General features: G+C 37.2%; 1 protein-coding gene across 1 annotated transcript in view; it reads right to left on the reverse strand.

Moving 5' to 3' along the window:
- Positions 1-19,466: 19,466 nt before the first annotated feature.
- LOC111885739 (protein LURP-one-related 10) overlaps positions 19,467-27,835 on the reverse strand; it is a 61,143-nt gene continuing 52,774 nt past the window's right edge. Inside the window, exon 3 of the mRNA XM_052766912.1 lies at positions 19,467-19,680. Coding sequence (XP_052622872.1) covers positions 19,474-19,680 — 207 coding nt within the window. The 3' untranslated portion in view covers positions 19,467-19,473. The remainder of the gene's footprint in view (positions 19,681-27,835) is intronic.

Here is a 27,835-nt window from a genome sequence, read left to right on the forward strand (position 1 = left end):
CTGGTGGTTTTTAATGAGAAAAATCGGGACTTTGACTCATTTATCCCCCACAATCACTTCATAACATCCTCTCTCTCCCAACAAAAAACCCTAGGTCCGATTTTCATCAAAACCTTTCAATCTCTACAAGATTTTGGCTTACATCTCCAAAAAGCTTTGATTTTTATCATCTATACTTCATCTTCTCCATCCTAAACATCATTTTCTTGCATTCTAATGGAATTGGGGGTTTTGACAAACCCTAGGTCCGAAAATCTCATATGATTTTAGTGTTTTTGTGTCTTAATCTCAAAAGGGGCAAGCTTGGGGAGATTGAAGAAGGTCTTTCACATCAAGAACAACACAATCCCACGCAAGATTCGGTAAATTCCTTCCAATTCTTCACTTGTGAGATTTATGTTCTTGAGTCAAATTGCTTGAAATTGTGGTCATATTGGACTTGACTCTCAATAGGAAATCATTCAAAACCAAATTTCCCGCAAAATTTTGGTGGTTGAACTCGTGTTGACTGGACCCGTCAACAGTTGACTTTTTGACTTATTGACTGGTTGACTTTTAATTTGTCCCAATTTAACTATGGAAGGTGAACCTTCTAAAAGGCTTAGACGCACCAAATCATTCGCCCGCCGTACTAGGCCTAGGTCCTCATCGCCTCCACCTAGGACCCCATCGCCTCCATTTAGGTCCCCATCACCACCACCCAACCTGGCTCATGGTGGTGTTGTGTGTCTTGGCCCAATTCAAGAGGGCAAATTTGAGTCATTCCTTTAGCGGGGTATTGCCATCCAAAAGTTTGCACATGTGACATCTCTTAAAGAATTGCACATTTATAAACAAGTCCAAACCCAGTTTCGCAACATAGGATGCCACAGGTTGTTGAAGGTCCACGAACTGAGTTACAAAGTCCCAACATCTGAGTTTTTATCCTCACTTTATTTGGACCATGGGATCCTCTACTTCCATCTCATGAATCAAGATTATGAGATTTATTTGGATCAAATTAATGCCATTGTTGGGGCCCCAACTGAAAAACACATTTGGCCCCACTGACCCAATTAGAGGATATTTTGATATGACATGGTGGACCCAACTCACCCAATTGCACCCATATGTCTCTAGCGCTGCTAAAGCCTCATCACTTATCCATCCCGTGATGAAGGTGGCCCATAGAATCATTGCCTCGCTCGTAACCCCTAGAGAGGAGTGAAGCACCATCAGTGCGCTGGAGCTCAAAATCCTTTATGCAATGACTCATCCCGAGGATAACCTCGTTCCTCATTATGGTCAATTTCTATGCCACAAACTCATCTGCCTGTGCACATCCCGATCGGGAAAGATTTATTGGAGGCAACAACAGGTCTTGGAAAAACTCATGGACAAACTAGACTCGAATTTCAAACTTTGAGAATTTATGTATCATTAATCCGACTTCTAATGATTTTTCTAGATTTTTTGAAAACAGGGACAGACTGGTAATTTTTGCTGAATTTTCCAACAATGCATTTTAAGGGTTAATTGACAACTTAACCCATTAAGCCACAACCAAAACCAACTAAAAAGTTGTAAATCGAGGTCTTAACAGTAGCAACATGTCAATAAGTTAAAATAACAATTTCAATCTCAAGCCATGATTCAAAGTACATTGCTTATATGAGAAAAATAAGGTACTTTTCTAATAGAGAAAACACCACTAGGGCTTGAGTTTTCTCCACCATTAAGCCTCACATTAAGACCTTTTAGGGACTGTTTTGAGGACCTTTTGGATGGTTCAAAACAAGGTCTTAGATGAAGGAAATTAATCACACGAATCTAAAAAAATGAAGATAACAAAAACATGAACTTGAACAAGGAAATCATTCAAGGTGTTCATAAGAAATTTTGACAGCAATTAAGCCATCAAAAACACCCTACACCAATGGAATAAAACCATATGAACTTTCAAAGGTTGCTAGGAAGAAGAAGATGAGATTGTAATCATCAAAAAGGAAGAGAATTGACAACCCTAATCTTCAATTGACAAGGAATTTGACATATGAACACAACAAAAGAGATTATAAGAGAATTTTTTTTTACCACAATTAGCCAAGAATCGCAGCCTTCTTCCCTCTAGGATCGATCAAGCAAATCCTTCTCTCTTCTTCCTCCTTGCTCGGCTCGACTTTTCTTCCCCTCCAAGCCGCTCACGTTTTTTTTCTTTTCTTCTTGGCCTTCAACCGACGACGCACACAGTGAAGCAAGAAGTAGTGATCGTTTTTTTTCTTCTTCTTATGTATTCACGTGAATGGATGGACACAAGGAGAAGGATCGATCCTTCTCCTTGGGGGTTACTCGAAATTTTGCCATCTAGCCCTTTAATTCTCCATATTGTACCCCTTTTACACCATCCCTAGTATTCTTGACAAATTAGATTTCTATAAATGACACCTTAGCCCCTAAACTCATAATAAACCCTAAAATGAATACTTTTTACCCTAATAATTCCATAAATCAATTTCATTAATTTACACATTTCTTGTGATTAATTCTTTTTGATATTAAATAATACTATTTTTAGTTAATTTATTCCCTTTTAACCTCATAAAACTAATATATTTTTCATATATAGTTCTTTGAGTAATGGAACAACTAACATCGTTTACGATAGGATTTTCGAGTTGTTACAATAGCCCACATATTAACCAAACCCTAAAAGTCAACTAAAGATCAACGGCAACGCGTACGCTGCGTGTACCAGCCCTCTACGCTGGGCGTACTCCATCGTCATGCATGCATCGGGGATTCTCAACCCTACGCTGCATGTACTGGGATTACGCTTAGCATACGTCCCAGTTTGTCACACCCCCAAACCAAGGATGGCAGAAACGTCCGAGGTGGAGGACTTCATATATAGTATCACAACAACAAGTAGAATAGTGCTTAAAGTACAAACAACCAACATAAATATAATCGAAAAAGTTACATCATAGTATACGTTTACATGTTTCTAAATCAATTACATTATGTTGACAAAAATACAATGTTTGACACCTTAGCGTTCCATCCTCAAAAGCAGCCGATTACCTGTTTTACGGATTCCCTTAGAATACAAGTAGTTTTGAAAAAGTGTCAACAATTAAGTTGGTAAGTTCATAAGCTTTTGAATGAAATGTTGAAATCCTTTCTTGTAAAAGTAATGTTTGTTCCAGAAAAATCCAATATTTTCCCTTTTTAAAATGTATTGTAGTCTTAAATGCCAAGACTAATAATGTACTAGTATTTTTCCATATAAAATTGTAAATCATGCAAGTTTAAATCGACATAAACTTGTTAGTTTAAATGTAAATCCCGTAAATCTTATGTTTTGTTAATACCCCATGCGATTTATTATAACCATACTATGACTTAGTCGGCCTTGTATACAACATTCTTCAGGCGTCGGAATGTTAATGACATTTGTCACCCCAGACCTGCCGGTCTAGCTGTTGCATCCAGCTAATGTGTGGATTTGACAGACCCAATATAGTTCTATACACAACTATCACGTTCTCCTTATAATAGATTCTGGTTATATTTACATGGCTTTTGTTGCGCTACTTTGGAAGTAATGTGAATCGAATGTCTCACAAATTTATTCATTAACAGATTTACGTAGTGTGAAATTGAAAACCCCTTTTAGTAGAAATGTACTCTTTTGTAATGTATATGTAACATAAACTGTACCTATTATAGTTTATCTAAATGTTTGGAATGTGTAGTATTCTTTTTCTGTGTAAGTAGAATATATAGCAAAACGTAACTATGTTTTCTATGCTGCATCATGCATTAATTGTAATAATAAAGAGTTCTTACAATTTAGTGAACATTTTTCTCTAATATAATTATATCCCAACAGAAAACACATGCAAAATATGAAGCCATGAAAGATTTACACTTTGCTCAACATGTTACAAAGTGTTATTAAAGTTGTAATCAGTAAATTCGTTTTTACCATTTCTGCACTGATTTAGAAAAATCGCAGAAAATCATACGAAATCAAAAACTAGATCAGTAAACTCTGAGAGTTTAGAAAATGTGTCTAGTTTGTTCACAAATTTTATTATGATTTTTAGAGCCCCTAACTGGTGTGAAAATGTTCATATGCACAGATAGGTCCAAATTCGTAGCTACAGTGATAGGCAGTTTTGTAAAAATCACCATAAATTGTAGAAAAATCATATGGACATGTACAAGTAGTCATTTTAAAGGTATAAACCTCAACTATTTTCACCTAATACAGTTTTGAAAACTAAAAAGTTTAAGATGTTCAAAACTATTCGTGAATGAACATTAACTTTTCTGTTGAAAGCTAAAACATGAAAATGTGGGGGTATGAACTCACATTGAGTGATTTCAGTAGATGGATGATTACGAAAAGGAGTTTCCAAGTCAAGAACACTTGGGAGATACTTGAGGACTCGAAGATCTAATAACAAAATGATGATATTTGCGTAAGGAATCCATGAGTTTTGTGAAAGGATGAAAGATAATCAAATGTAGGATGAAGTTACTTACCAAACTTGGAGGGAAATGCTCAATAATAGCCTTCAATTTCGAGTTTTTAGAAAGAGAAAGTGAGAGAGAAATATGTTTGATTCCTCTTGAGAAAGAGTGAATATTGTGGGAAGAGAAATGAAGGTTTCTAGCCCTTTGATCTGATTATGGGCTGGTGAAAGAGTGTAAAAGGACAACTAATTGACTAAGTATGGAGGAATAGTGACTGAGTATGGCCCTAGAGTAGGTGTGGGGTTTGCTTGTGTCATGACTTAAAGGTAAAGTCAACACTCCACCTCAATATCTTACCCACTAGATTATATTCTTAAATAAAGATTTCCCTAAAATGTGTTTAAATTATGAATATTTAGGGCCTTATATGTCAAAATATGAGTTTGGGTGAAAATCCCATGTTAAAATCATGAAAAACAGGCTAAAAACGTGAAAGTGGTCGAAAACCGGGAAGAGAAGAGAAATCTACAAAGTTTGTAAATGGGAGCCGAGGGTTCGGTCTTCAGGGGTTGGGAACTGAAGGTAGGTTCGGCCTTGGAAGGTTTAGGACCGAGAGGAGGTTCGGTTCTGGGAAATCTCGCAGGTGAGAGGGGAAGGTGCGAAGGCGAGAGTAGGGAAAGAAGCGAAAGCGAAGCTCGGTTTCGGTCCAGGGGAGGTTCGGTCCTAAGCAGCTTTCGGTTCCCTTGTCTTTGGCTTTGGTCCTATTACTTTCGCTTCCTTGGTCTCGCCTCCTAGGGGTTTCGCTTCTTAGGGTTTCGGCCCTAAGAAGGTTCGGCCCTATAAAGTTATTTTTCGCATAAACTCCCCGTTTTACGCGGTTTTTGGCTAAGTTAAGGGTCGAGATACCCCCAAATGATTATAAAAAGTTGAGGGAGGTTATGAGAGAGATTTGGGAGAGAGAGATATCGATAAAGAGAGATTGAGGGAGACTTTGTTTGTGACCTTTTTGGATGTTTAGCATCGCAACACAAGGTTCGTACACCCCGTTAAGCCTCGTTATGATTGTTATACGTCCCCGAGGGGTATGGAATAATGTTTTATTGAATAGTTTCATCACTTACCCCGATTAGGGTTTAGAATTTCTGAACGTACAAACTTTCCAAGTGATAACTTCTTATTAAAATAGCGAGTTGTACAATAGGAACATAATGTAAACCCTAATATATAAGGGTTAGATGAGTTGACTGGTTTGACCTGTTGACTTTGTTTGACTTTGACTCGATCGGAAATTGACGGTTGTCACACAGTTTTGCTCTTCCTACTCATTTGGTCTTAATCCATTAAGATCTTAGCTCAAATCTCAGATCTGGATGCCCTAAAAGCTCATACTCCATAAAGTCTATGACTTTAAGCCTTTGCATGGTTGAGAAAGTCACAAACACCAAAAGTCTCACTCTCTATTCTCAAGAATGCTCATATCTCATTCATGGGTTGGTTTAAACGTCCAAGTATCGATTTTTATGACTCTACACCAGTAAAAATACTTAAAAGAGCTGATAAGAAACTCTGGAGCTCAATATCTCATAAAGCTTCCAACATTTGGACCAAAACCCTAAAATGAACTAAACTAATGCACAAATCAAAAGGGTGAGAAAGCTTTGAGCTTTATACCTCTAACTAAAGCTCCAACCACAAATAAGCTCATATCAAAAGCCCGGACTCCCACTCCTTCCTCTTCAAAGCTCCTTCTTCAATAAAAAGAAACCACAAGAACACTTAATAGCTCACAAATAGACACACAAGCTCAAGGGACGAGAAATTAGGTTTTAGAGGGTTGATGTTCGGGAATGGTGGCCAGAAATGAGACCATCACGTCCTTTAAATAAGGACACACCCTAAATTAGGGTTTTCACTCTAGGCCTAGTATGCCCAGCGTACCCTCTGGTACGCCTAGCGTACTAGGTAGCTTCCACGTCAAAAACACGCACATGAGTACGTTGAGCGTACACACGCGAACGCCCCGCGTACTCATTTACCATCTATTCTCAAATAAGGGCCAAGCTTGACAATTACTAAAAGAACAAGGGTTTATAAGGTAAACCTGGTCTTGCGATGTTACATATTTGCTTTAGTTATGAGGAAGGATGGTTGAAGTCATACACAACTTCACGATTGGTGCTTGTGGTTTGCAAAAGGTATCACGTTAATGTTAACTATCACAAACACTACGTTGCTGGTCATCATGTTTTCATTTTCTTGCATGATTGGTCCTTTGGGACTTAAATATTATGTTTGACTTGTTATTTTTTTTAAATGAAAAATATGCCCTTTGACCAGATATGAAAAATACAATACACCTCGAGGACAATTTTCATAATTACACTCCCCTCTCTTTACCCTTTCTCTCTCACACTCTTTATAAATATATTTGTCTCTACATCCTCACCACCCTAGCCGACCATCTCCTTTATCCCTCTATCATAGACAGAAATGCCTCCTCTGTCATCTACCCTACGTTCTACATAAACTACCATCATCTCCTTTCCACAAACCCCATTGGATTACTTGCAACACAGTTTTTCATAGCCAACATAACCTCCTCCTTTATCTCCACCATAGCAACACATATTTAAGAAAGATGTTGTTGGATAAGTGAAGTTATATGGTGGTTGTGAAGGGCCACTAGAGCCTCCATGACCATAGTTCAACTGAAAACCATGATTGGAGTGATAAGTGTCTCATACATATTGCCTCAACCAAGTTTTGTTGAAAAACATGAAAGGAAGAGGAATGAGAGATAGATTCAAAAGTGCTTCCCGATTGAATGTGGAAATATAGAATATTGCTTAAAAGAGATTTGGTATGTACTTTTGATGTTGTATTGTCACACCCCGACCATCGACAGAAACATTGCGGTTGTGATGTAATAGTTTGGATCACAATTAACAACACATATTGAATAATACAAGGATTTATGATTACATTACATTCTTCCATAAATTCGGTATGAGGAATTACATTGTTGACAATCTAACAGACGATAATTACTTAAACACGTTCAGCATAATGTAAGTCAAAGTGGAACAAAAAGGCCTAACATGTCGACCAACCATTTAAACAAGAAATGTATTATTCCATGACACACAAGGTGTGTCTTGCAGCTCCTAGGTTCCTGAAGATCCATACGTTTGAAAACAATACGTCAAGAATAATGTTGGTGAACTTTATATGTTTTGACTATGTATGTTTTTATTAAAGTTGTAAAAATCGCTCGACGGTCGAATGATGTTAAAAGATTAATCGGTATTCGCGAGGATTAATCGGGACCATAGATTATTAATAAAATATTAAAATTAATCAAATATTTATATATATGTTAAGAAAAACAAGTACTTCAAAATTAGAAAATAAGAAAATTTGTAATTTGAAAATTTGAACATTTTGGTATTATATTTGAAATTCCGAAAATTAGAAAATTTTGGAGTAAAAAAAGAGTTGATTTTCTAAAAAGTTTTGACCTTTTTTTGACTTTTTCTTTTTCGACTTTTTCAACTTTTGTTGACCGATTAATCCCGCCAAGACCGATTAATCCCGCCAAAGCCGACTAATCCTAAATTTCCGATTAATACACTAATTCTCGACGGTTGGAGAATGCCAAGCGATTAATCCACGATTAATTGCCGATTATCCCGATTTCTACAACCATGGTTTTATAGTCAAAGTTGTGTTTACATTAATGAATTATAACAGTAAAAGGCAACATGTTCTACCCTTGTAAACATATACAAGTAAAAGATATTTGTTTATTGTTTTGACTTCTTATGTTTTTATAATAAAAAATGTGTATAGATCAATGAATTATAAACATGTAAAGTGCAACATGTTCTACCCTTGTAAATCCATACAAGTAAAAGAGGATTTTTTGGTATCGTTCTGACTTCATGTATTTTTATAATCACAATTGTGTTTAGACTAATGAGTTATAAAAGTGCCAAGTATAATGGGTTTTACACTTGTAATCCCACACAAGTAAAAAAGATTTGTTTGTCTACATAACTTATCAAACCTAAGTTATAAAAGTGCCAAGTATAAAGGGTTCGCGACCTGACTCGCTGAGTCAAATGAGCGACTCGTCGAGTCCTTGACATGCCATCACCATACAGTTGATTTTAAACTATTTCAATGCATCCAATTCATAGATCTGGACTTCTGGGGCTTGCATAACATGTAAAGTTGCAAACTTTACGTGCATACATAGTGATATGAAGCTAAAACATCAAACTAGGCTAGAAATGGAGACCTAAGGTTTGGGATAGGGCCTTTGTTAAATAAAGGTGACTACCTTGAGCTCCTGGAGCTCAAGGGTGTCCAGATCTGAAGTCCATAACCTCATGAGAGCTCCAATTCTCAGGGTTATCCTTGAAATGACCCAAAAGTGACAAAAACAAGCATAGGTGAAGATCTAATAAGGGAATGATCAAGTTTGAGGCTTGATTACCAGAAGATGTAGTAAATGAGCTATAGCTCCTGGATCTTCTTCTTCTCCTTTGAACCTTCTACCTTCTTCTTCTTCTACAAGCTCCAAAATGCACAAATTCACTTCAAATTGACAAGAAATCACTCAAGCTCACTAATGGAGGGTTAGGGTTTCGAAGAAGGTGCTTTGGAAGTGATGGAGGCTGGAGTGGGGGGGGGGGGCTAAAATGACGTTTAAATAGGGTACAAACCCTAAAGATTAGGGTTTCATCCAGCGTAGCCGAACCGAGTCGGGAATATTGACTTGTCGAGTTGTCCCACTAATCTTCGCGTGCTGTCCCGTATCTACTCGACGAGTTAGGGCTACGGACTCGTCGAGTAACCCTTATAAAATGGAAAATAAAATAATTAAAATTACATACCAGGAACGAGGCGTTAGATGGGTTTTGCAGGGATTGAACTCCCGACCTCTGACCCTACGTGGGTATTAAACCCGATACCTTTCCCAGCTAGTAGATGTGTATTTCATAAAGAGGACCCAACATTTATGTGAATTATACAATTTAGGACTCAAGGGGTATAGTAACCATCCGTTTCTCACAAAGGTTGACATCATGAGTCAACATTTAATAAATATTTTCATTTTATGCCATCTATCTTATTTCAAATTTACAGTATTATGTATTGTTGTAACACACATTTATTTATTATTTAAATAAATTAGTTAATGAATGAATGGTAACCTAAAATAAATAATTATATATGCAGGGTGTTGGATTCAAGGAATTAATTTTCATATTTTTAGAAGTCGGGGGTTAAAAGTGTGAGTTCGGGACTCATTTTATAAATATTCATGAAGACAGGGGCTCCGTTGTAATTATTTGGATTTATATTAAAAAGGAAATGAGGTAGAAGGGTTGATTATGTCATAATTAAGATATTGGCGGTTGTTTGGTGAACTTTGTACCTAAGGTGTAAATGATTTTAATGTTGGGGGTTTAAATAGTAATTTATAGACTTCTAATGAAAGGATTTTATGGAGGAGGGGCCGAAACTGTCATTATGGCAAAGATATGTGAGAGGTACCAGGTATATAACTCTACTAACGGGCTAGCCCTAACCCTAAACCATCCCTTATGTCCTAGCCGCTACGTTCCCTATTTCTTCACTTCCGGTAGCCGCCGCTCTCACCCTTTCAAACTCTGGCGTCGCACCACCACCTCCGTTGAGGTTGCCAACCGCCGAATGCTGCCACAGCGCTGTTGTCGGAAATATCAAGCCGCCGAGATCTAACCTCCAAACCGTGGTCGAAGTCTGCAGCCACTGTTCTACCGTCTCGCCATCGTCGGTGTCGAGTCCGACCGCCACTTCCATCCTCCGACCAGCGATGCTTAGCACTGCAGAAGAAGCCTTCAAGGCTTGGAACGACGACGATCGTAGGGTGGTGGCTGCCGCCACCGGCCTCCATGTCGGGTGGCGGTGTGCTTGTCTCGTCTAGTTGATTCGTTTGGGGTACTTGAAACCCTAATGGGCCTTGTAAGCCCTAATGGGCCCAATGGAGCCTAATGGGCATAAGGAAAACCCTAGTGGGCTTAATGAGATTCTAGTGGGCCTAATAGGCCCAATAAAACTCTAAATTGACCTAAAAGCCCAACAAATTGATAAATGGGCTAGTAATTAGGTTGGAAAAACCATAATGCCAATAAAACCCTAATTTGGGAAATAATCGGGACACACGGGAATTATTTCATAACTTGAAATATTAAATAATAATCATGGCAAAAATTAATCTAAGCAATATTAGACTTAATGGATTAAGTCTTTTGAGGATTAAGTCCTTAATGGGTTAAGTAGGAAACTTAACCCTAATCATCATTTTATGTGAAACCCTAATTTCGCTTGGGGTTTATTATTGGGCCTTCCTATTGGGCCTAGATGATTGGGATAATAATGGGCCATCCAAGAGCAAGCAATTGAACTAAAATAATTTAATGGGCCTAGGGTAAGGCCCATGTAAGGGGTTTTGGCCCAATTTGAAAAATTGGGCCATAGTTTGGGCCTTCATGATTATGAGGTATTGGGCCATTAGATATGATTATGAGAACTGCATGTTAGATTAGGGCTAAAGATCTAGGGAGGATGCCTTATATGCCTATTGTATGTGCTTGTAGACTTGCATGTTAGTACTGATCAGTCAGTAATATGATAGCCTGTTTAGGTTATGCCTGATTGTATGAGCCTTTGAATTGCATGTACAGATTCCTGATTAGAGGATAGAATGATTTGATTGGAATATGATGGTTAGATTTTCCATTGTCTGAATGCTGCTTGCTTTGTGCTTTGTGGGACTCTTAGTAATGTGAGTTAGCTATTAAGTGAATATGCTAAGTCACATGTGGCACATGCTGGATAATCTCAGAGTGATAGATTTGAACCTATTGCGCAGCTCTCGTTTGAGTCTAACCGTTATAGGGATGAGTCTGTTACTTGAAGGATTATCTGATCTCTGTTACATGTGGCTATATTCATAAGGTAGCTAGTTGACATTATTAGGAATCTTTCAGCAGTTGAGGACTGGGTGAGTTCGGGAACCTAGGGAAGCCTAGGATATATTTCAGTAAGTTAGTAGTGAGGCTCAGTTAGACTTGGGTGTACCAGTTGAGGAAGTGACTCGGAGGATCCGAGAGGATTGTTGAGGAAAGTATGGATTGGTGTGGAAGGTAGTATTGGGCCGTACTACTGAAAGCACAGGATCCATACTCGAATCAATGAGAGTCTTGGAGAATCTGAGAAGCTTCGGGAAGGAGTTAGTGACCCGGTTTGGGGACAGAGGATGTTCCGGTTGTTGCAGCTTAGCCATGGGCAAGCGAGCTAGTGAGCTTGACAGGGTGTCAGACCCTGAAGGATATGATTTCCAAGAAGTTGCAGATGCGAGATTGATTTGGAACACCCTGGAAGGAGAGGTTCGTGCCAGGTGCGTATAGTAGAAGGTCCCGAGAAGAGACCCATGACTTCTGATCATTGGGTGAAAGGCCAGCAGGTCCGGAGTCAGTGCAACGCGTACGAGAAAGTGCACGAGGGAGTTTGTTACTCCAAGAGTTTAGGCTACTACAGGGTAGCGGGGTTGATCCTGTCAGCAGAAGGTGATTACTATTTCTCTAGATGTTGCGGGTATGTCATCTTCTATTGCTACTACATGGATGTTGGGGATACGTATCACTTTGGGATTGTGAGTGATTTTGGATAAGTCAGATCTCGGGTCAGTTTTCCTGCTAGGGTTTGGATTATCAAGGATCATATATGCCATCCTACATGCCGAAAGGTCCTTGATGAACCTATAGAGGGACGCATCTTGCGAAGTGGGTTCCGCGTGTGCCATTATCATTCCGGATCTTCGCCAGGATCTATGTGGGGTATTATTTAGAGGATATTCGGTCAAGGTTAGAGCGATAGTTCTCCAGTGAAGTCAGCTTTTAGTGGTTCTATCATGGTTCAGGTATGGTTGACGATCGGCTTTGAAGGAACTTTGGAGTTCAAGGCACTACCGTTGTTAGAGAAGGATTGGTAGCATGAAGATAGTTCCCTTTTAACCTCATAAAACTAATATATTTTTCATATATAGTTCTTTGAGTAATGGAACAACTAACATTGTTTATGATAGGATTTTCGAGTTGTTACAATATCCCACAAATTAACCAAACCCTAAAAGTCAACTAAAGATCAACGGCAACGCATACGCTGAGTGTACCAGCCCTCTACGTTGGGCGTACTCCATCGTCATGCATGCATCGGGGATTCTCAACCCTACGCTGCACGTACTGGGATTACGCTTAGCGTACGTCCCAGTTTGTCACACCCCCAAACCAAGGATGGCGGAAACGTCCGAGGTGGAGGACTTCATATATAGTATCACAACAACAAGTAGAATAGTGCTCAAAGTACAAACAACCAACATAAATATAATTGAAAAAGTTACATCATAGTATACGTTTACATGTTTCTAAATCAATTACATTATGTTGACAAAAATACAATGGTTGACACCTTAGCGTTCCATCCTCAAAAGCGGCCGATTACCTGTTTTACGGATTCCCTGAGAATACAAGTAGTTTTGAAAAAGTGTCAACAATTAAGTTGGTAAGTTCATAAGCTTTTGAATGAAATGTTGAAATCATTTCTTGTAAAAGCAATGTTTGTTCCAGAAAAATCCAATATTTTCCCTTTTTAAAATGTATTGTAGTCTTAAATGCCAAGACTAATAATGTACTAGTATTTTTCCATATAAAATTGTAAATCATGCAAGTTTAAATCGACATAAACTTGTTAGTTTAAATGTAAATCCCGTAAATCTTATGTTTTGTTAATACCCCATGCGATTTATTATAACCATACTATGACTTAGTCGGCCTTGTATACAACGTTCTTCAGGCGTCGGAATGTTAATGACATTTGTCACCCCAGACCTGCCGGTCTAGCTGTTGCATCCAGCTAATATGTGGATTTGACAGACCCAATATAGTTCTATACACAACTATCACGTTCTCCTTACAATAGATTCTGGTTATATTTACATGACTTTTGTTGCGCTACTTTGGAAGTAATGTGAATCGAATGTCTCACAAATTTATTCATTAACAGATTTACGTAGTGTGAAATTGAAAACCCCTTTTAGTAGAAATGTACTCTTTCGTAATGTATATGTAACATAAACTGTACCTATTATAGTTTATCTAAATGTTTGGAATGTGTAGTATTCTTTTTCTGTGTAAGTATAATATATAGCAAAACGTAACTATGTTTTCTATGCTGCATCATGCATTAATTGTAATAATAAAGAGTTCTTACAATTTAGTGAACATTTTTCTCTAATATAATTATATCCCAACAGAAAACACATGCAAAATATGAAGCCATGAAAGATTTACACTTTGCTCAACATGTTACAAAGTGTTATTAAAGTTGTAATCAGTAAATTCGTTTTTACCATTTCTGCACTGATTTAGAAAAATCGCAGAAAATCATACGAAATCAAAAACTAGATCAGTAAACTCTGAGAGTTTAGAAAATGTGTCAAGTTTGTTCACAAATTTTATTATGATTTTTAGAGCCCCTAAGTGGTGTGAAAATGTTCATATGCACAGATAGGTCCAAATTCGTAGCTACAGTGATAGGCAGTTTTGTAAAAATCACCATAAATTGTAGAAAAATCGTATGGACATGTACAAGTAGTCATTTTAAAGGTATAAACCTCAACTATTTTCACCTAATACAGTTTTGAAAACTAAAAAGTTTAAGATGTTCAAAACTATTCGTGAATGAACATTAATTTTTCTGTTGAAAGCTAAAACATGAAAATGTGGGGGTATGAACTCACATTGAGTGATTTCAGTAGATGGATGATGACGAAAAGGAGTTTCCAAGTCAAGAACACTTGGGAGATACTTGAGGACTCGAAGATCTAATAACAAAATGATGATATTTGCGTAAGGAATCCATGAGTTTTGTGAAAGGATGAAAGATAATCAAATGTAGGATGAAGTTACTTACCAAACTTGGAGGGAAATGCTCAATAATAGCCTTCAATTTCGAGTTTTTAGAGAGAGAAAGTGAGAGAGAAATAGGTTTGATTCCTCTTGAGAAAGAGTGAATATTGTGGGAAGAGAAATGAAGGTTTCTAGCCCTTTGATCTGATTATGGGCTGGTGAAAGAGTGTAAAAGGACAACTAATTGACTAAGTACGGAGGAATAGTGACTGAGTATGCCCTAGAGTAGGTGTGGGGTTTGCTTGTGTCATGACTTAAAGGTAAAGTCAACACTCCACCTCAATATCTTACCCACTAGATTATATTCTTAAATAAAGATTTCCCTAACATGTATTTAAATTATGAATATTTAGGGCCTTATATGTCAAAATATGAGTTTGGGTGAAAATCCCATGTTAAAATCATGAAAAACAGGCTAAAAACATGAAAGTGGTCGAAAACCGGGAAGAGAAGAGAAATCTACAAAGTTTGGAAATGGGAGCCGAGGGTTCGGTCTTCAGGGGTTGGGAACTGAAGGTAGGTTCGGCCTTGGAAGGTTTAGGACCGAGAGGAGGTTCGGTTCTGGGAAATCTCGCAGGTGAGAGGGGAAGGTGCGAAGGCGAGAGTAGGGAAAGAAGCGAAAGCGAAGCTCGGTTTCGGTCCAGGGGAGGTTCGGTCCTAAGCAGCTTTCGGTTCCCTTGTCTTTGGCTTTGGTCCTATTACTTTCGCTTCCTTGGTCTCGCCTCCTAGGGGTTTCGCTTCTTAGGGTTTCGGCCCTAAGAAGGTTCGGCCCTATAAAGTTATTTTTCGCATAAACTCCCCGTTTTACGCGGTTTTTGGCTAAGTTAAGGGTCGAGATACCCCCAAATGATTATAAAAAGTTGAGGGAGGTTATGAGAGAGATTTGGGAGAGAGAGATATCGATAAAGAGAGATTGAGGGAGACTTTGTTTGTGACCTTTTTGGATGTTTAGCATCGCAACACAAGGTTCGTACACCCCGTTAAGCCTCGTTATGATTGTTATACGTCCCCGAGGGGTATGGAATAATGTTTTATTGAATAGTTTCATCACTTACCCCGATTAGGGTTTAGAATTTCTGAACGTACAAACTTTCCAAGTGATAACTTCTTATTAAAATAGCGAGTTGTACAATAGGAACATAATGTAAACCCTAATATACAAGGGTTAGATGAGTTGACTGGTTTGACCTGTTGACTTTATTTGACTTTGACTCAATCAGAAATTGACGGTTGTCACACAGTTTTGCTCTTCCTACTCATTTGGTCTTAATCCATTAAGATCTTAGCTCAAATCTCAGATCTGGATGCCCTAAAAGCTCATACTCCATAAAGTCTATGACTTTAAGCCTTTGCATGGTTGAGAAAGTCACAAACACCAAAAGTCTCACTCTCTATTCTCAAGAATGCTCATATCTCATTCATGGGTTGGTTTAAACGTCCAAGTATCGATTTTTATGACTCTACACCAGTAAAAATACTTAAAAGAGCTGATAAGAAACTCTGGAGCTCAATATCTCATAAAGCTTCCAACATTTGGACCAAAACCCTAAAATGAACTAAACTGATGCACAAATCAAAAGGGTGAGAAAGCTTTGAGCTTTATACCTCTAACTAAAGCTCCAACCACAAATAAGCTCATATCAAAAGCCCGGACTCCCACTCCTTCCTCTTCAAAGCTCCTTCTTCAATAAAAAGAAACCACAAGAACACTTAATAGCTCACAAATAGACACACAAGCTCAAGGGACGAGAAATTAGGTTTGAGAGGGTTGATGTTTGGGAATGGTGGCCAGAAATGAGACCATCACGTCCTTTAAATAAGGACACACCCTAAATTAGGGTTTTCACTCTGGGCCTAGTATGCCCAGCGTACCCTCTGGTACGCCTAGCGTACTAGGTGGCTTCCACGTCAAAAACACGCACATGAGTACGCTGAGCGTACACACGCGAACGCCCCGCGTACACACGCGAACGCCCCATTGTTCTACCGTCTCGCCATCGTCGGTGTCGAGTCCGACCGCCACTTCCATCCTCCGACCAGTGATGCTTAGCACTGCAGAAGAAGCCTTCAAGGCTTGGAACGACGACGACTGTAGGGTGGTGACTGCCGCCACCGGCCGCCATGTCAGGTGGCGGTGTGCTTGTCTCGTCGAGTTGATTCGTTTGCGGTACTTGAAACCCTAATGGGCCTTGTAAGCCCTAATGGGCTTAATGAGATTCTAGTGGGCCTAATAGGCCCAATAAAACTCTAAATTGACCTAAAAGCCCAACAAATTGATAAATGGGCTAGTAATTGGGTTGGAAAAACCATAATGCCAATAAAACCCTAATTTGGGAAATAATCGGGACACACGGGAATTATTTAATAACTTGAAATATTAAATAATAATCATGGAAAAAATTAATCTAAGCAATATTAGACTTAATGGATTAAGTCTTTTGAGGATTAAGTCTTTAATGGGTTAAGTAGGAAACTTAACCCTAATCGTCATTTTATGTGAAACCCTAATTTCGCTTGGGGGTTTATTATTGGGCCTTCCTATTGGACATAGATGATTGGGATAATAATGGGTCATCCAAGAGCAAGCAATTGAACTAAAATAATTTAATGGGCCTAGGGTAAGGCCCATGTAAGGGGTTTTGGGCCAATTTGAAAAATTGGGCAATAGTTTGGGCCTTCATGATTATGAGGTATTGGGCCATTAGAATACCAAATGTTGGACTGGACTTTTTGGTTGGGCCTTTGAATAAGACCATGTATAGGCCTGGACCGAATTTGGAAAATTGGGCCATATGTTCGGCTTTGGTTCCTAGTTGACTTTGGGCCTAAGGATTGGGCCTTGGGCTTGAAGAAGCCAAGCTTGGGGTAATGTAGTAATTATCCAAAGTATGTGCTTATGGCTATGTAGTGGAACCCAATTATTAACTGGGTGTTATTTTGGTGTTGACTGTTCGGGAATCTATCAGCTAGCAGCTGGGGTTGAGTCTACGGGACTTCAACAGTTTGGGATTGTGTCAACGGGACTTCAGCAGTATGAGGTGAGTTACCTTCTAGTAGCGGTGGGTCTACGGCCACAATGCCGACCCACCAGTAGAAGTTGTATGTTAGATGATTGTCTTTGTGATATCATCTAGGTTTGCTACTACCTGATATGTTATATGGTTGCATGATATGTTATTTGTGACAGTAGTAGAGTTCGGTTGTTAGGACCGAAGGGTAGGCCAGACATCCCAGATATGTCTGACAGTATGTGATGATATGTTTATATGCTGGCATGATATGTTATATGTGATAGTGGTAGTAGGAGGGGAATAGTCCCCAAGTTCGGTTGTTAGGACCGAAGGGTAGTTTGGACACCCCAGATATGTCTGATAGTATGTTTATGTTATGATATATGTGATAGTAGCAATAGGGATGGAATAGTCCCTGAGGGTCGGTTATTAGGACCGACGGGTAGGTCAGCACCCCAGAATGGCTTGACATGGGTAGGTCAGCACCCAGAATGGCTTGACATGGGTAGGTCGGCACCCCATAATGGCTTAACGCGGGAAGGTCGGCACCCCAGAATGGCCGTAACGGGTAGATCAGCACCCCAGAATGGTCGTACCGGGTAGGTCGGGCACCCCATAATTGTTCGGCAGTATGTATGCTATGTGATTGTATGATATGTGGTATGATGGGGGAACTCACTAAGCTTTGTGCTTACGGTTTTCAATTTCGGTTTCAGGTTCTCGTTTTTAAAGGAAAAGAATCGGCTCGATCGCAACGCATCACACTACGGTTTTCCGTACAGGAGATCTTTGGGATTACACTCTGATATAGTTTTATGATAACATGTTTGATTATTTCTACTTTGATTTTGACATGACATGATATTATGGATGTTTTCTTATACTGTTGGTTATATAATAATGTATTTAAAAATGAAATTTTTGGCCTATATTTTTGGGATGTTACAATTGTATTTAGATATTTTTCATACTACTAAAAAGTTTTATATTAACTTAAAAATATAAAAAAAGAAATTACGCCATTAAATAAGAGCTAATTGATACTTTCAAAACAAAATCAATACTGGAAATGTTTTACTAAACCTTTTTATCATAAATTTTAGTTTTAGTTTTATAAAACAAAGACAAACATTAAACATGTTTTTGGTTTTATAAACATTTTTTGTTTTTGTTTTATAATTTTAAATATGATATATAGATATTAAAATAATAAAACCATGAGACCCGTTTATGAAATACACATCTACATCCACAAATTGCTTAATAATGAAAGTGGACTGTAAGGAATTAAAACAATATATAGGAAGAATTACTGAAAAATATTGTTTAATACATCGTACTTATTAAAGAGCTCAACACATACATCTGGACTATATATATATATATATATATATATATATATATATATATATATATATATATATATATATATATATATATATATTACAATGTTTTTTTAGTATTGAATACCACTTCTTAATAGTTACACAAACTTTAGTGATCACCAGCCTAGCTAGTTGTGATGCATCCTGGGTTATAGCCCTCAGTAGGTGAGGTCAAGAGTTCGATTCTTGGCTGAGCACATTTGGGGGATTTTTCTTGGATTGGCGTGGGTTCGATTCTTTGTTCCCTTTGGTGGTGAGTGGTGCCCCTCTTGGTGGCCCGCCAGGCATTCCTGATCCATCGGGTTGGGTTACCTTCTATCTATTTGCCGGTTTAAAAAAAAATAGTTACACAAACTTCAGAAAAAATTCCAAAGCAGCATTTATTCTTCGGCACTAGGATACAACTAATTAACATGTCCAGATTATAACTTAATTACTTCTAATTAACACAATTAAGGAACCATAATTTGAGCCTATCATGGTAATCATACCATATCCATCATGATGTGAAAAGATGATATGAATTGCGTGATAAGCCATATATAAACCCGTTGATCCATGGAAGAATTTAGGAGTAGAGAATGGCAACTAATATGACTATAAAAGGAGTATTGTGCCAGCAACCTCAGTCACACCTCCAACAACTTGCACAACACCTTTATTTTTTTTGCCAGAGTCTTCCATAGCCTCAATAATTGCTATAATTGTGATCACAAACGTAAAGTCCACATTGGGAGAAATGGTCACCTTGAATTTCTCATTAACGAACTTTACAATATTCTCCGATAACTGCATTTTGGACATCTACAGGAATAAATATGTCATTAGTAAGTTTCAGATTGAGCTTTAAGTTACTTACAGAATTTTTAGAGTTATACAGACATAACTGAAAACATGGAACTCTACTAGAAAACCAACTAAAATAGGTTTGAAAATTAAATTACTTAGGGCTATTGTGGTTGAAGTATCTCCCATATAAATAGTGCAGTTTCTCTTCGACCTTAAAATCACAAACATTTTTACTACTGGTTTTGTTTGCCAAGAACACATTTACATCACTCTTAAACAGCTGGATCACGCAATGTTTTTTTGTGGTAAATATCATATCCGATTTGCTTTCACTGTCACCCCTGAATACATACCATCCATCGTGTGCAGTCATGCTCTGGAAAATAAATCAGTCCATTTAAATGTTAAATGTAGCATCAAAATTTCAAAACAATCCAAAGAACTATATATATATATATATATATATATATATATATATATATATATATATAAAGTTAAACTTAATAAAGTTGTTAAAGATATAAGCTAGACTTATCTGGTAACGATTCTTGTTAACAACAGTTACAAGTTGGAAGTTATTATTGACAGTTACAAGATGGAAGTTAATGTGGTTATCTCTCCAAGCACTACTAGAAAAAAGGCTTTTCTTGACAGACAATGTCTGTCATAAACGCCTATACATGACAGACAAATGTCTGTCATTGAAAGCCATGTCATAAAAGAAAATGACAGACATTATGTATGTCATAAAATTTACGACAGACTTTTATGACCAACAAGTATGACATACATACACGACATGCATTTTCGACATACATTTACGACTGACTTTGTCATAATTCGTAACATTTTTGTATTTATGACATACATTTACGACTTCAAGTTACGACATATGTTTTGTACAATACGATTTTTGACATATTTTTACGGCATGCTTTGTATATTCATGATTATATATATATATATATATATATATATATATATATATATATATATATATATATATATATATAATCTTAACCAAACTAAATTACATATTTAATGTCTAATAACATAAAATAAAACATCATACATATATTAAAAGACTTACACGAATTATAGTGTCAAATTAAAAAATACGGTCCAAATTCATCAAAAAGTAATTGTCAAATTCATATCACTAGTAAAGAAAATTTATGACATAAGTAGCCCATTTTTCACGCACCCTATCAAGCTCGACGTCTGTATATTCATTCTTCCCCCAAAACTGAGACAAAACTAATATATTAGCAAAAATCTATTAAATAATTATATATGTAAATATTCTACAACACTTCAAGTCCATCAAGTAACTAATAGATTTACTTACATTGTTATCCAACACTTCAAGTCCTTCATCAACAACCTCTTTCATGAACTTAAGAACATAATACCCGCATTCTGTGTAACCAGGCTGAAAGGGACACTAATACCCGCATTGATCAGTAAAAAACAATAATATATTTGTCAAATCCAATCGAAAGTAAAGTTGCAATTTGTGCTAACCATAACATTTATCCAGTTGGCTTTAACCTTTTTCTTTGATCCACTTTGTCTTGCGTGCAAAGACAATGCATTTCAACCTATTTGAAAAAAAATTAATTCAAACAAATATATGAAAACATATTGTAATTGAAACATAGTTGTCACACCCCCAAACCAAGGATGGTGGAAACGTCCGGGGGTGGAGGACTTCATGTACAGTATCACAACAACGTGTGTAATAGTGCTCAAAGTAAATACAACCATCATAAATATAATTGAAAAAGTTACACCAAAGTATATGTTTACATGTTTCAAAATCAATTACATTATGATGACAAAAATAAATTGTTGACGGTTTAACGTCCCATCCTCAAAGCGCTGAAGTTTTCCTGTTTCACTGATTTCCTGAGAATACAAGTAGTTTTGAAAGAGTGTCAGCAATTAAGTTGGTGAGTTCATAAGAGTTTTGTTTGGAGTAGAAACCGTTTTCCTTATAAAATCGATAGAGTTGATTTCCAGAAAATCCAATATTTTCTTAGTTAAGTGTAAACAGAATATTCCTATATGATGTGTTAATGAACCCTAGATTGACCCGTAGATTTCCCCTATAATCGTCCAGCGTATATAAGTTATAAAAGATTTAAGTTAGATAAAACGTTGAATATAGTGGGTCTACCCTAGGTCCACAACCCAACGAGGAACAGGAGATGAGGCGGGCACCACCAATTCTAAGCCAATCCAGACTAAATTCTTGTATGACTCAAGCATATACGCTCAACGATTATAGTTGAAGTCTAACAATGCGAAAATTTAATGTGGACTTAAATCCAAAAACCGGAACCAAACCCTAGTGTAGTGTATGAAATAGTAATAGTGACTGTGAACATAAACTATACATATCATAGTTCATCGGATAGTGATAGTGACTAGTGAACATGAACTATGCATATTATAGTTTACCAAAAGTGGTGGTGATGGTGAATTCCTTTCTTGTAATTAAGTTCATAGTGTAGATGAAACATAAACTATACCTATTATACTTATCACTTTGTTTGTAATATATATATGCCATAACTATACCGATTATAACTAGCGTGTTCGTTTGTGGGGGTATAATGGCTTAACTATACTTATTATAGTTTATCATAATTATCCATAGTGGTAATAACTCTTTTGTATGTGTAAAACCTTTAATCATGTGTTTGTTATGTAAAATAACCCTAAACTATACCTATTATAGTTTATTAATTATTTGTGTGGGTAGTGAGCATAAGCCTTACTTGTCATAATTTACCAATGTTTATATTTTAATGGATATAGCCTTGTAATATCATTTATATATTTACCATACTTGTGGAGGTGTAAATCCATTTGTTTTCTGATGTATGTCTATATAAGAATACAAAATTGTCATATATTGCAACAACACATAATCACATAATGATGTATACCTTGCTCAACATGTTACAAGGTGAAATGAAATTTATGGTGTTTTTCTGTTAATAACATTTTCTGTAACTGTTATTGGAAAAATTGTAGAAAAATCATAAAATGTCCAAATCAAGTTCTGTAACTTCTGAGAGTTTGGAAAATGAATCTAGTTTGTTCATAATTTTTATTATAATTTTTAATGACTTCTTACTTGTGTGAAAAAGTCCATAATCACAGACTGGTCCGGATTGATGTTTGAAATGCTAGGCAGTTTTGTAAAAATCACCATAAATTGTAGAAAAATCGTATGGAGATGTGCAAGTAGTCATTTTAAAGCTAAGAAGTGGAACTACATGCACCTAAAACAGTTTTGAAAACTAAAATGTTTAAGTTGTCCAAAACAGTCCGTGAATGGGGTTGAACTTTTCTGATGAAGGCTGTTAGAAAAGTTTAGTTATGTTCTTGGTGTTTTAACTTGTATTCCCCCCCTAAAAACTTGAGAAAACATGAAAATGTAGGGGTATGAACTCACCTTGAGTGATTTCAGTAGGTAAGTGTTGAAGAAGAGAAGTGTTCAACCCAAGAACACTTGAAGAATCACTTGAAGATTCGAAGATCTAACAAGAATGTGAGGATGTTTGTGTAAGCAATCTTTGATTTTGAGTAGGAGGATGTGTAATAATCATAAGAAAGATGATGATACTTACTAATTGTAGGAGAAGAGTCTTGGAGTATGCCTTGAAATTCTCGAATTAGAGAGACAAAGATGAGAGAGTTTGGAGTGTGATTCTTGGTAAAAATGAGAGAATGATTAAAGTGTGAGGAGAGAGGATGGATGTTCCAGCCCTAAGAACGTGGGAATAGTTGAAAATAGTGAGAAAGGACCTATGAAGTGACTAGGGATGGGCTGGTGGTGAATAGTGACATGGAGTGGGTATGGGAGAGGTTGCTTGTGTCATAGAAATAAGTAAAGTCAACACTCTACCTTTGTACTTCATCCACTCTCTTTTGGATAAGGTTTTATCCTTAAAAATGTGATTAATTAATAGTTAAGGGTCCTTGCTAGTGCTGAGCCGGAAACGAAGTGCGAACCAAAAGAAGAAGGCGAAGGCGAGGGGCTCAGTCCGAAGGCTCGGTCTGAAGGGTCAGAAGCGAAGGTTCGGTTCGGTTCTTTGAGTGAGGTTCGGTTCGGTTCTTTGACTGAGGTTCGGTTCGGTTCAGCAGCCTTCTTCATCAGGAGGGTTCGGTTCCTAAGGGGACTTTCGGTTCCTAAGAGGGGTTTCGGTTCCTAAGAGGACTTTCGGGTCCTAAGAGGACTTTCGGGTCCTAAGAGGGGTTTCGGTTCCTCAAGCCCGTTTTTCGTGTAGACTTCCGCTTTTGGGCTGTTTTCGCCAAATTCGAGGGTCGGAATGCCCCGAGTGATTATAGAAAGTTGGGAGAGATTTCGAGAGAGATTCCACATACTCAGAGAGATTTGGGAGAGATTTGACATTCTTGGAGAGATTTCACATACAAAGAGATATTTGGGAGAGATTTCACATACTTAGAGAGATTTGGGAGAGATTTGACATTCTTGGAGAGATTTCACATACAGAGAGATATTTGGGAGAGATTTCACATACTTAGAGAGATTTGGGAGAGATTTGACATTCTTGGAGAGATTTCACATACAAAGAGATATTTGGGAGAGATTTCACATACTTAGAGAGATTTGGGAGAGATTTGACATTCTTGGAGAGATTTCTCATACAAAGAGATATTTGGGAGAGATTCCTCATACTTAGAGAGATTTGGGAGAGATTTGACATTCTTGGAGAGATTTCACATATAGATAGATATTTGGGAGAGATTTCACATACTTAGAGAGATTTGGGAGAGATTTGACATTCTTGGAGAGATTTCATATACAAAGAGATATTTGGGAGAGATTTCACATACTTAGAGAGATTTGGGAGAGATTTGACATTCTTGGAGAGATTTCACATACAGAGAGATAGAGTGAAAACGATTGAGAGCGGTTTCGTGTGTGATAAATGTGAGTGTCTGGCTTCGTAATGCAAGGTCCGTAAGCCCCGTTAAGCCTTGTTTAAGGATCTTGCATACTCCCGATGAGTATGCAACATTGTTTTATCGGTTTGGCTCGCCACGTACCACAGTTTTAGGTTAAGGAGATCTAGATGTACGCACTTTTCGATTTATGATCTCTCATTAGAATAGAGAGTTGTTTAGAAATTACATAACGTAAACTCTAGTACCTACGGGCAAATTGAGTTGACCGGTTTGACTTGTTGACTTTATTTGACTTTGAATTGACCAGAATTTGACGGTTGCCACAATAGTAAACAAACATCTTTCTTAATCCAACTACTAAATGTACGAGTGTGTTGATTTTGTAACCATGTATTATTTCGAGAGGTACAACGGTTGACATCTTTCAGTTCCGCCATATGTTGCCTAAAATATATTACAAGTTAGAATAATGTTTGATGTATTAAATAGAGTACATAGAAGATAAATTGGTTCTTAATCTATGAACGGCTCCATGATAATAGTGTTTCGTAATACATAAAGATGAGCTTGATCAAGTAACTTTGCATCTGCAGCCTCGACTGTAGCACCTGACAAGGGCTTACCGGTGCGGATTCTTTCATCAACACGTTCATGAGGATTTCCAATTGATTTCATGTTTTCTTGGTAGTTTGAACAAAACTCTAACCCTTCCTCGGCCACATAACATTCCGCGATGCAACACTCAAGTCGATGATGATTTCGTACATAACCTTTCAAATGGATATATCTACCTAAAATGACCAGGGCCACATAACCTCACCTCTCTAACTAAATGCACCATCAAATGAATCATGATATCGAAAAACGAAGGTGGAAAAAACTTCTCTAGCAAACATAGAGTTAATACGATATCACTTTGCAACTTTCCCAGCTTACTAACATCAACAACCTTACTACACAACTCGTTGAAAAAATGACACAAAATTATGATTGTTTTCCTCACATTCACAGGTAACACCCCCTTTGATTGCAAATGAGAGAAGTTGTTGCATCAACACATGACAGTCATTAGACTTCAAACCAGTCATCTTTGAAGGATCATCAAACACGAGATTCTTGAAATTTGAGCAATACCCCTCGGGTACTTTTATGTTAGACAAAGTCTCATAAAATATATGTTTCTCCTCCGCATTCATTGTGTAACATGCAGGTGGAAGCCAAATTCAGTTCCCTTTTGGTTGAGTATGTAATTCAGGCTTAATGCCCATGTCCTCGAGATCTCTTCGTGCATTTAACCCATCTTTTGTCTTGTTAGACAAATTTAATGACGTCCCATAAACTCTTACACACACATTTGTTTCTATATGCATAACATCTAGCTGATGACGAATGAGCAACTTCTTCTAATATTCAAGTTAAAAAAAATTTGATTTTTTATTCCAAAATTTAGCTCTCTTATCGATGCGTTCCCTTTTCTTTTTTCACATTTTTTTCCTACCCCATGTATTCTCAAACCCCGCCAGATAATTGTATATATCTTCACCAGACAATGGGTGTTTCATAACATCATGCTCTTGTTGATTATTGAAATCTTTTTTTCTTTTACGAAAATGATGATTAAGCGGGAGGAATCTTCTATGCCCAAGAAAGCAATCTTTCTTGGAATTTTCCAGCCAATGTGAACAAGTATTCTCCATACATATTGGACAAGGATGATAACCTTTGGTAACATACCCGGAAAGATCACCATATGCAGGAAAGTCACTTATAGTCCAAAGTAATATTGCTCTTAAATTGAAATATTCTTTCTAATAAGCATCAAATATTTGAATCCCAATTTCCCACAAGAGTTTTAAATCTGCTATCAACGGTGCCAAATAGACATCCATACTTTTACCGGGTTGTTTTGGCCCTGATATCAATAGAGTCAACATCATGAAATTTCTTGTCATGCACAAATGAGGGGGTAAATTATATGTTATTAGGATAACAGGCCAACAACTATAATTGGAACTTAATGACTTATGAGGATTGATACCATCAGCAGACAAGGTTAATCTATGATTTCGTTTTTCTCCTCCGAATTCCTTCCACGTATTATCAACATGCTTCCAAGAGGGGGAATCACGAGGATGAGTTTGTTTACCATCATTGACCCGACCTTGTGCATTCCATGTTAAGTCATGTGCAGTTTCCGGTGATGAAAACATTCTTCTAAATCTAGGTATGGGAGGAAAATACCATAGAACTTTAGAAGGCACCGTTTTGGAATTCTCTTTCCAGCGAGATGCACCACAAGTTGGACATTGAGAAGCATCCTTATGTTCTTTCCAGAATAGAACACAGTCGTTTACACATGCATTAATCTTCTCATATCCTAGAATTACTCCTTTTAATAACTTCTTCGCCTCGTATATTGAGTTAGGGATTGTATTGTTTGATGGTAAGATATCTTTAAGCACACACAACAAAGCATCAAAACTAACGTCCGACCAACCAAACTGACCCTTCAAATATTGGAATTTCAATATTCCACTAAGTGCACTATACTTTGACCCTTCATAAAGTGGCTTCTCACATTCTCCAAAAAGTGTTTTCAATGAATCGGGTTCTTCTTCTATATCTGTGAAGAAGGCATCATCTAGCATATCTTTTGTATGATCAAAGTCAGGAAGAACAAATTTATTAGGGCCTCTTTTGGAATTTTCCCCATGAAAAGTCCAAACTTTATATCCTTCATCAAATCCATTGGAAAACAAATGATAATGCTTAGTCGGAATTGAGTGATGGCACAAATTGATACAATTTATGCAAGAACACGGAATTACATCTGATTTTACATTATTATTTTGTGCAAAGGTTAAAAAATCCTCCACACCTTCGTCATATGCATTTGTTAATCTATGATTCTATTCGAGGAAATCCATGATTTATCCATTGAATAATTTGTTACCAACCTACAAAATTATGAAGTATTACAAACAACTGATTTTACCCCTTAAATCTAATAACAATAACATAAAAGCATAAACCTAATGATTTGCTAAAGGCTTGAGAACCTACTCTCCCATAAGGAGAAATTCCTAGATGTCAATAGAGAATATGAAATTTATAACAAAATAACAAAGTAGAAGTTTTATCTAAAGCTAATTCTGTTAACTTGAGTAGGGATTCTTCATCTAAAGATGAAAAAGAGATTCAAACTGTGAATCATGATCGAGAATTC

Source organism: Lactuca sativa, chromosome 8 (assembly GCF_002870075.4).
Source record: "Lactuca sativa cultivar Salinas chromosome 8, Lsat_Salinas_v11, whole genome shotgun sequence".
Taxonomy (NCBI): Eukaryota; Viridiplantae; Streptophyta; class Magnoliopsida; order Asterales; family Asteraceae; genus Lactuca; species Lactuca sativa.